The 10,583-nt window shown below is 55.4% G+C and overlaps 1 protein-coding gene across 1 annotated transcript; it reads right to left on the minus strand.

Annotated features, from left to right (window-relative positions):
* Window positions 1-203: 203 nt before the first annotated feature.
* On the minus strand, window positions 204-4,410 carry LOC138061554 (fibrous sheath-interacting protein 2-like). Its single transcript, XM_068912947.1, has 4 exons — window positions 3,989-4,410; window positions 3,416-3,539; window positions 2,852-2,976; window positions 204-1,793 (listed from the first exon to the last, which is right to left on the minus strand). Exons 1-4 carry the CDS (start codon window positions 4,061-4,063, stop codon window positions 204-206), a joined length of 1,914 nt encoding a protein of 637 aa, XP_068769048.1. The 5' UTR covers window positions 4,064-4,410.
* Window positions 4,411-10,583: the final 6,173 nt, after the last annotated feature.

Here is a 10,583-nt window from a genome sequence, read left to right on the forward strand (position 1 = left end):
GGCTGGTTGAAGAGAAACTCCTGCGCCTCCGCCTCTCTAGTAAGGCGCAAAGTCTCGTCAAACTGTTGGAGTAGTTGCTGCTGAACGTTGTGATGAACGGTAAGTCCCAGCAGCAGCAGCAGAATACCAGGACGTAAAAGCAGCCCTTGGAAGTAAACTATTCTCTGTGGGGTGACCATTTCTCTCAGTGCTCTTGCCGACTGTTAGTTCTCATCACTGCTGTCAGAAGAACTGGAGCCTGGAGCTGAACACCTCCTTAGGACACCCTCCACCAGCCGCCCAGCTAACGTCGTCTCTCCTGACTCCCATTGCTCCGGCTCGCCTGGCACAAGCCTTACACGCATGGGTCTCCGCCGGGCTCCTCTCTGGGAAGGGGGCTTTGGAGGCGCTGGAGGAACGGGCTGCCTGGAAAACTGCTGGCCCATGGTGGGCAAGGCGTCTTGCATGCTCCCTGGCCTCTGTTTCGGTAAGGTTTCCAACACAGATGTGCAAAGTCTTGATGTGGTTGCTGAGGGGTAATTCAAGGGCTTCTGAAAGCCTTCTGGTGGGCTCTGAGCATCTTGTTCAGAGCCTCGGAGGACAGACCGGAGGAGAGTACATGACAGTTCCTCTTCAGATGGGCCTTCTGCCTCTGAAGGCATGACCATTCCCGGGAGGCTGATATGTGGGAGCTTTGTTCTTGGTTGACTCTTTCCTAGTTTTCTGGCAGGGATTTTCCTTCCTTCTGGCCTTCGCAAGTCCTGCCCCGGATAGCTCTCGTCCCAGTCTCTGGGGCTGGGCTGTTTTGCAACCCACCTCCCACAATTCCCTCCTAAAGCAATGGCACTCTCAGGTTGACTGCATTGATCTAATAGCGACTCCGCTAGCTCACTCTCCGTGGTGCTTTCTTCTGAACTGTCCTTTGGATGCATTTCTTTGTCTAACTTCTGCTGCTGCTGCTTCAGGGCTTCAAGAACATCATGGACAGCAATTTGAGCATACACTTTTAGTTCTGAATGGAGCTGCTGAACTTCAGAAATGGCATTTTGGACGCTAGCCCTTGCAAGCGTGCTACTCTCTTGTGATCCAGCAGCAACTTTGTGGACCGGTCGTGACATAGGGGACTTTCTTTTCTTTGTAGCCTCTGGTGTCCTATGTTCAGCTGCTCTGGATGTTCCTTCTACTTCCTTTGTGGCCTGGCTTGAGAAAGGGGTGCAGGATGGCTGCAGTTGTCTCTCAGAAAGTGTCTCAAGGGGCAGCTTCAGGATTTCAGAAAATTTGCCCTGGAAGTGATGTTGAAACTGGGAAGCTACAAACGATTCCAAGGTGCACCCAACCCTCTCCACAGCATCTCTGGCAATTTTGTCAAGAGAAGCCAGAGGAGGTAATTCAGCTTCTCCCAGGCTGCTTTCTCCAGACGTGCCAGCTCGCATGGCTCCTGTGGCAGTGAGCTGCTCCCTCTGCCTGGCCCACAGCCCGCGCTCAGAGGCATCTGATGTGCTGCATACCAAATGCTTCCCAAAGGAATCGAGAACGGTTGCTACAATCTCTGAGGCCGCCCCTCCAATTTCCTGCTGGAGATCTGGAGCAGCTCTCTCAGAAGACTCTGCCCCTCTAGCCCTCCCAAAGAATGGTCCACTGATCGCCAAGGGAGCCCTCCTTAAAACGCAGACTGACTGATCCAGCTCTTTCACCCTCCCCAGCACTTCCTTGACCACGCTCTCAGCCACCTCTTCCAGCTCCTGCGCTTCTGTTACTGTAGTCCATAGCAGCATAGTCTGGACTTTATCAGGCGGGCCTTCATTTGCAGACCTCTGGAACAGAAACCAGGAGGAATTGATGAGTGAATGTGCTCCTTGACTTGGGCAGGTTTTCCTTCCCCTCCTCATGGCCTGCTAACTAGGTGGCTTTCAAGCAGTCAGGCTTGAAGAAGTGTAGTCTCAAAGCAGACACAGCCTGAGTCCAAGCAGAAAGAGGCCGTTCCTTAGAGAGCTGTCGGGGATGTGCAGAAGGAAAAGCTGTTGCTCAGGGGACACCACCTGGGATACAGGTGTTGGAGGTCTCGCGCAGCTAGCAACCAACCGTTGCTGGCCTCTCTCAAAAGCGCTCACAGGAGGTTTTCTAAAGCAAGGGGTAGGTACTGCAGCCAGCCTGGCTCTGAGTGTGGTGAAAAAGAGGAATCCGGCCCTGAAGTGGGAGCTAGTGGCCCCTTGGGGACTGTTGACCATGGCCAGAGGACGTTCACTAGGCAACAGTGGGCCTCCTCAACAGCTGCTACTTCCACAGGACTCATGCTCTACACCGGCGGGAAGCAAGCAACACAAAGGACACAGGAGCAGGAGCAGGTTGAGTTATTGTACAGGACTGTGTGCTCTGGTCTCTTGTGCCATGGTTACTGTCTGCTCTCAGGACACTCCTGCCTTTTTTCTCAGGTTCCTTTGCAGCTCTGAGGCAGTACTGAGGGAGGCTGCCAGCCGCATGCAAAGTGGGGCGTGAGTTGTAAGCCACGCACAGACCCAGGCAACGGCCTCAACTTGTCCTCCTCCCTCATTCACTCTTTCGGACCTTGACAGGTTGACTACTGAGCGAATGGCAACACGTTCACCAAGGAGAGAGGCCTGTGGCTGCCCCAGTCAAGCAGCTGCGCTTCTGGACACTCAGACGCTTGGGTGCTTTGCGAATAAAGCCCTCCTAGCAGAAAGATGCAGGAGTGCAGCAAGCGTGTGGGCAGCGTGGGGAGTGATGGTGAGGCAGGAAAGGCTCAGGACAAAGAGAAGAAACTCAGCTGGACCCGGTTAACAGATACAGCTCAACCACGTCACAGCACGACAGCTGCTATCTTCTGAGACATAGCAGGAGGCTGCTGTCATACCTGCCAAAATCTTCTGCTCTCTTTCAGGTCAGTGTCGCTGTCTCCTTCGCAGGCTCCTGAAGAGAAGCATTTGCTTGTCTCAGGACAGAGACACAGCTCTCTCGAAGAATCCTCCCTACTGCTTTCTGCAGCAAGAAACAAACAGCCATCCCTGAGTAACTTCCAAGCCTGTAGCGCTCCCTTGGCAAGGCGGTGTGGAAAGCAAAGCGAGACTTTGTCCCTAGGCTACAAAGACTTCCTGCGGAGAGTATGACTGACGCTCACCACTGGCTTAGAGACATTAGCCTGTGGAAACCTCCTCTGGCTGCTGCTTAACCTTGCTCCTCAACTCAGGTCAGCGCACAGCCTCCAGCCCTCCCCACTGCTTCCCCTCAGCTACTGTGACGGGAGGAGCCAGCAAAGCAGCCACAGCTCCGTCAGGCTACAGCTCCTCTCTTGGAGCCTCCTGCAAAGCATTTCTGAACTAGAGCAAAGGCGAGCCCTCAGAAGGAAGCCAGAGCAGTGCCTGCAGTCCTGGCAGGCAACACAGAGCCTTAGGGCACTCTAGTCCAGGCTTCTACGCACCTTGCTTGTCAGTGTCTTGGGCCTCAAGCGGCGGCTCACTCCGGTTGCCTTCAGGACTCTCAAGTTCCTGATGAGCCGCCTCTTGCCAGCTTCGCAGCTTGCTGCTTGATAGACATTCTTCTTCCTACAGGAGGGAAGACATGCATTACAGAACAAGATTCAGCACACAACAGAAAGAGGCAGGAATTGTGATTCGGTGCCCACAGTTTGTCGGCGGCGGCATTAGCAGAGCGAATCCCCAGCCACGCAGGTGCACACTGGGACAGTTGGCTCCAAGACAAGCTGAAGGTTTTCCTGGGGACTGGTGTCAGTGGGAGGCGGAAATAGGAGCCCCACCGGTCAGGAAGGCCAGAGCCCTCCTCATTTTTCCAACACAGACCCTCCCAGCATGGCAACACCCCTCCCTGCTTCCTCAGGGGGCATTGCTCAGGACACGCCCTGACCATCCACCAGGAGCCACAAGCTGAGAGAGGCTGTGTGCGTGCCAGCATCCCCCCACCCCAGGAGTCCGCAGCGCCAACGCACTGCCACCTAGCAGGCGTGGCCACCCGCACCCACCCAGCGCCTACTCACAGGTCTCCCTTTGAGAGCTCTCCGAGTAGCATCTTCTTCCTCAGATGACAAGCTGTGCCATGTGGCTCGAGCCATGACCTGCCAGCTCTCCCCGCAGAGCACTGAAGTACGCACAGCTCTTCTGGTCTTCTTCCCAACAGCTGAAGGCTCACTCGTCTCGGCAGCTCCTACCAAGGACAGGAAGTACAATTCCCGCCTGTGAATGGTCTCCGTGGCAAAGTGTGTTGGCCACAGGGCTAAGCAAGCCCTCTTTCCTGCTCGGAGGGCACACGTGCAAGAGCCCAGAACAACCGTTCAGAAGAGCGTCTGCCTGAACGAACGCCTCACAACGGACGCAGCAGCTGTGACTTAGGTGCAGTTTTGTCACCAGCAAGCACAAGGCGCCTGTTCCACAGCTGAGAGCAAACGCGCTGGCTCCTGTTGACATGACTGGAGAAATCTGCCTCTAGATGTGTGTTAGTCTCACGCGTTCCTTTCCAGTGCAGTCTCTTAGCTTACCTGAGCTGTTCTTCTGGCTGCCTGGCTGTTTCTTCTTTCCCACAGCAGCCTCTTTCCCAGCTGCTGCTGTTCTCGCTCAGCCTGCTGCAGGAGGCCCTTCTCCTCTTCAAGAGCCTCAAGCTTCTCCATCCTCGGCGCAATCATGGCAAGAAACCTTCACAGACAAACACAGATGGCTCAAACACAGCACCTGCAGCTCTCTTGCCCAGACCATTTCCTCTTTTGCCACTGGCATCATCCTGCTGTGGGGGCCCCGCCTCAAGTGCCCCAAACACCTTCCAGCTGCCTTAGCCAAGCTCCACACACTCATGCTGCCACTCGAGGCACAGTCAGCATCTGCACCCGCTTGACTTAGGCAGCGTTTCCCGGAACACAAGGCTCCAGCCAGCACCACGCGGAAAGGCCACAGGCCCACTCCTGGAGCAAGGCTTACTTGTCTTGTCTCTTACCTGGCCCTCATCTCCCTCTCTCCATCTCTCAGCCTCTCGCTTTGCTCCCGCAGGAGCCACTCTTGGAGGTGAGCAATGTCCCTCCCTTCTGGCACTTTGGGGGCACCCTTTAGTTGCCCTGCTGGGCAACGGCCTTGCCGTGGTGCCTGTGGCTTTCTGCCAAGACAGCAAGGCCCAGCAGTGCTGTAGGCATGTAAACAGCTGCTAACAGCTTCCCCACAGCTGCCCAAGCACTCACATCTCTGCTGTTCTCTGCTGACCCACACCATCAGCAAGCCCTGCGGCTAAGAGAGGGCCATGGTGGGACAGGGCACAGGCACCAGACGCTGCCCTTGCCCTTGCCCACCAAAGGCAGCTGGAGTGAGGGGGAGCACAGCCCTCTGCCATGTGCTCCCTTCATGTTCTTCTCCCCACAGATTGTTCAAGAGTCTGAGCAATCTCCCTCCCTCCTCTTGCTGGCTGCTACTTCTCAGCACCCGTCTCAGAAGAACAACTGGAGCCTCGAGTCACACACCTCCCTCACCACTCGCCTTGCCCCAGCTTGCCCGCCACAAGCTTTACATGCATGCGTCTTCGCCGGGCTCCTCTCTGGGAAGGGGGCTTTGGAGCCGCTGCAGGGACGGGCTCTCTGGAAAGCTGCTGGTCCATGCAGGGCAAGGCATCTCAGCATGTGAGATGCTCCTTGGCCTCCGTTGAGCTAGGGTTCCCAGCACTGAGCTATAAGGTCTTGATGTGCTTGCCGAGGGGTAATACAAGGGCTTCTGAAAGCCTTCTGGCGCGCTCTGAGCATCTTACGCAGAGCCTCCGAGGACAGACTGCAGGAGAGTACGTGACAGTTCCTCTTCAGATGGGCCTTCTGCCTCTGAAGGCATGACCATTCCCGGGACGCTCAGAGGTGGGAGCTTCGTTCTTGGTTGACTCTTCTCTAGTTGTCTAGCAGGAATTTTCCTTCCTTCTGGCCTTCGCAAGTCCTGCACCGGAGAGATCTCCTTCCCACCTCTGCGCCTGGGCTCTTCTGTGTCCCACCTCCCTCAATTCCCTCCTCAAGCAACGGCGCTCTGACGTTGACCGTGCTGATTTAAGAGGAAATCCACTGGCCCACTCGCCACAGTGCTTTCTTGTGAAGGCTTCTTCAAGGAGCTTGCCTCTGCATGCCTTTCTTCTTCAAGCTTCTTCGGCGTTCCACGACTATCGCTGACAACAATTGCAGCATACCCACGTAGTCCTGAATGGAGCTGCTGAACTCTGGAAATGGCATTTGGGATGCTACCCCTTGCTTGCATGCATGCTACCCTCTCGGGATCCAGCAGCAACGTTGTGGCTTCTGGCGCCCAGAGTTCCCATGCTGAACGCCTGGCTTGACAAAGGTGTCTGGCATGCCTGCAGTTGTCTCAAGGGGCACCTGCAGCATTTCAGAAAAGTAATTCTCTTCAATCCAAGAAGCTGCAACTTCGTCCAAGGTGCATCCAACCCTCTCAACAGCATCTTTGGCAACTTTGTCAAGACAAGCCTGACAACACGCTCCGTCCAACCCTGGGAATTCAGCTTCCCTCAGGCTGCTTTCTCCCGCCACGCTGCCAGCTCGCATGGCTCCTCTGGCAGGGAACTGCTCCCTCCGCCTGGCCCACAGCCTGCGGCTCAGCGCCGTCTCATGTGCTGCATACCAAATGCTTCCCAAAGGAATCAATAACGGCTCTTGGCAGAAGAAAGACACAATAGAGTTGCTTACCCTCATGGCCTTCTGTTAGTGGGCTCCCTAGCAGCGCACTCCGGACTTCATTAGGTACTCGTGCATTGAAAGACTTCGGGGCCAGAAACCACGAGGGAACGATGAGTGAAGGGGGAACAAAACGGAGAGAGGAGGTGGAGGAGGCTAAGATATTGGACAGGTCTCTTTGCTCTGGGCTCTTCTGCCATGCGTGCTGCCTGCTCTCATGACACCCCTCCCTGTCATCTCCGGCTCCTTTGCACCTTTTCCAGCGCTGATGTGAAGAATGCTAGTTCTGTGAGCAGGAAGACAAGAAATCTTTGTTCCTCGAGCGCTCAGCTCTTGCCATACTTTCTGAGAAGCTGTTCCGCAGGATGGAGCTGGGCAGCACTTAACACGCCCCGCTAATGACAAGCGGGCAGCAGCCCGCTTGCCTCTAAGCTAACCTTGGAGCTCCTGCAGGAGGAAACTAACCCATGAACAGCTGAGCGCTGGCACAATCCGGCTCAGGAATGCTCCGTGTTTCACTGCTCACCACATGAGAAAGCAGCCACAGGGACCATGGAGACATGTAGTGCAGCTAATGGACTCAGGCTAAGTATGGGAGGCCAAGAGCCCCCTAAGAGTGCCAGGCACACCTGCTCTCACTCCGCCTGCTGGGGCAGGGCTTTGTCTTCTTCAAGAGCTCTGCAGTTCTTCAACTGCCCTGGCAGTTCAGGGCCATCCTTTCCTTTTGCCACCTGTGGCCCAAGCCTTTTCTGAAAGCTGACACCACGTTTTAGGTTGTCTGCCTTTGCCACAAATTGCTCTCCCGCACCTGCGTGCTGAGGCAGCTGCAGCTAGCACTCTGCGCAAGCCACCTGGTGGAAACTCAGGTTTTCTCACCCCGATGGCCCAGCTACTTCGCCATCGCCTCCTCTCTTTAGTCTCCGGAGGTTGTCTTTGCAGCTGGAAGAGGCCTGCAAATGCGGGTCACGCCGACTGTTGCACTCGGTGCTCAGGAAGGGACAATGTGCATCTCGCCAAGTCACCTCACCAGCTGGCTGGTGAAGCTGTAAAACAGATCGCCCACAGCATGAGCAGGGTAGGAGGGATGAGGAAAGAGACAAAGACGCTTCCACAAGCTTCTTCAGCACACACGGTAGTGCTTTCAAGCCTCCGAGGGTTAGACTTCTTCCTGGCTCAGCACACAGCTGGGCTCTGAATTTTCCTCTAAGGAAAGCTTTCGCTACTCTAGAGACCCCTCATCCGAGAAGCAGCCCAGGCGCTACAGCGTCAGTCTTGCAGTTATCTACTGATGCTGTGTGAAAGTGAGGAGCTGTTTACAGGGGCATTTCAGAAGATGTGCCATTCCTTCACTGAAATGGACTTGTCCGTTCCTGCAGCCAGTGTTGCCTGCCACCCAACAGCCTACACCTAAGCACAGCCTCTCCCACAGAGCATCTCAGAAATGATCTCTTCTCTCTGAGGGACATCCTGACCCCAACTAGTACACCAGCAGCATGCCTAAGAGCAGAAAGTTATCACCGGCTGCCCCGGGACTGCTTACAGTCAGTGCCCCAGGCATTTCCTTGCTCAGATCTCTGACAAATCTCTCATGGAGTAGAGGACTCTGGTTATCAGCTGTCAGAGAGGCCTCTGCAGGGGCCTCTGTGAGCTGCTAAACAGATCCTTATAGCAGTGATTCCTAATCTGTGCACAGGCTGCGGATGCAGGGAGCATCCTGCCAGGGTCTGGAGTGGCTGTCTGACTGCCTGGCGTGCTGCTGGTGGCTGACTGTCTTCAGCACAGGCTTTCTGATAGCTCCCATGCATCACCCTAAGCCAGCAGGGAAGGGAAGCACAGCCTTGCTCCCTCCGCTGCTCCCTCAGCCCCTCCGAACAGGGGGGTTTTGCCACAGCACAAGCTACTCTGTGTGCAAAGGGATGGCCGAAGAGCCAGAGTCCTCATGCAAAAGACAACTCACTGTGCCTGGGGTCTGGTTGTAACAACGCCACAACCAGCAGGGTCCGGTCCTGACTGTGGCACTTTAGATCCTGCCGAAATAATTATGTGCAAGTTAGGTGAAGGGAGAGGGAGCAACTGCCAACTGCGGAGAGAGGTGAGAGAGGTGAGAGACGCAATGGGCAGGCAGGCAGTCGTATTGAGATGGAAGCGATGAAGCAGCTTCACCAGCTGCAAGCTGGCTTCCAGCACGACTCCCCAGTGAAGAGATAGGCATTTGCACGGCTCACATTTGATTCTTCCACGGCAAACAGAGCCCAATCACAGCAAGAGGAAAGCTAGCACAGGAGCAACAGTGCTGGTCCAAGGTTTTGGAGCCAAGTAACCGTACCCAAAACATGTCTCAAGACAGGGCACTTAGCCCTCACCCTTAGCCCCTAACCAGGGCAGCTCTACACATCCAGGTCTCAAGGAGCAAACAGACCTGCTCTTCAGCATTACCTCACCTGGGGGGCAGCAAAAATCAATGGGACCCACACCTGGTTCCAGCGCATAGCTGAGGGCTGGGGATGCTGCCCAGGGCAAGGAGCAGAGCAGAGCACCCTGCCCTCTCTGGCAGCCCGCTCGCATGGGGCTGCCCCAGGCAGGCTCCCTGGGTTGCACAGGGCCAGGACACGGAGCAGGGCCATGCCCAGGTCTCAGCAAGCTCATGACACAACCAATGTGTGCAGCCAGGCCAGGGAGCCTGCCGCCGCCCCGGCGTCCTCGGCCTAACCGCAGTCCCTGTGGCCTCCTAGGTGCAGTATCAGCCCCTGAGCTCCAGCCACGTCCCTAGAGCAGCCCACTGCAAAAAGCAACACCTGCCTCAGCCACCTCCACTCACAGCGCAAAGCACAGCTGCTATTTGCACCAGAAACCAAGGGGAGGCATTTCTTCAGTATTATGCAGACGTTGTCTCTTTGGCATAACAGCCTACTGCCTCGCACCCTCACCCAGGAAGAGGGGAACCGGGGCGGGGGGGGGAGGGGCAGGCCTGCATTAGCCAGATCAGGCTGAGTCAGCACCAACCACCCCATCCTCGGGCCACCACCGAGAGCGATATAAGGCTGTTGAGGCTGGAAGGAGAGAAGCAAGAGGCAATTCTGTGGCCTCAGCCCTGGGGCACTCAGGCATTTTGCAGTAAAGAGTCCTCAGACAACACAAACTGCCCTGAGGGCTGGGACCAGGACTCCTGGGGCCAGCCTATCTGAGCACTCCTGCTCTGCAGAGCTGTAACACCTAAGCTGTTTTCACACTCTGCTCAGTACGTGCTTCTGTGGTAAACTCTGAGGTTAAACTACAAGAAATTTATTACTCTTTAATGGAAAGTGTTACCAGCCCAGTTAAGAAGGATCAGTGCCTTCCCTCTGCAACAGCGGTGGTCACCTTGCGAGCTGTGTGACCAGTTGTGACAGTTTTTAGCTCCCATTTTGGATTACTGCTACTTGCTTTTCACATATTTTTCACTGCAAAAGTAAGTTTTAACTGAATCAAGTAACATTTCTCCTTTCCTAGGAGAGTCACAGAATTAGCAATAACTTTGCAATCAAGGGAGGAGGGTAACACGATCACACACAAATGCATGTGTGGGCCATGGGAAGGGGTCTGCAGGATCAGTAGATCATCCGAAGCAGTATAACGTATGGATTGCGTGTGTGGCCCAGCTGTCCCACGTGGGAATCTGGAGAGTTGGTTTGGAAATGCTAGAAATCAGTGTGTTATACAGGCACACAGTCACGGGTGCTTGCTGAAAGGTAAAATACATATGCAGCTGCTTTTCTCCTTCGCCTTGGAGCCTGCATGTGGCTATGGAAGCCCATGTTCTGCTGATGGAGACAAAGCCACAGCCAGAGCCCTTCCACCCCGCCAGCTGCAGGGAAGAGGTGAGCAGAGCAGGTCTCCTCCAAGCAGAGCAAGCCCCAGGGACAGCATTTGCTGCTTGGGAGTGCAGTAGGTG

This window comes from Struthio camelus, chromosome 18 (genome assembly GCF_040807025.1).
Source record: "Struthio camelus isolate bStrCam1 chromosome 18, bStrCam1.hap1, whole genome shotgun sequence".
Taxonomy (NCBI): domain Eukaryota; kingdom Metazoa; phylum Chordata; class Aves; order Struthioniformes; family Struthionidae; genus Struthio; species Struthio camelus.

What these genes read in the sequence shown, in the direction of transcription:
- LOC138061554 (XM_068912947.1), bottom strand. Translation starts at nt 4,063, where the DNA reads ATGGCTCGAGCCACATGGCACAGCTTGTCATCTGAGGAAGAAGATGCT. An exon ending in GAGCTCTCAAAGGGAGACCT is followed by an intron (nt 3,540 to 3,988) that starts GTGAGTAGGCGC and finishes TCCCTCCTGTAG; the next exon opens with GAAGAAGAATGTCTATCAAG. An exon ending in AGAGCAGAAGATTTTGGCAG is followed by an intron (nt 1,794 to 2,851) that starts GTATGACAGCAG and finishes TTTCTGTTCCAG; the next exon opens with AGGTCTGCAAATGAAGGCCC.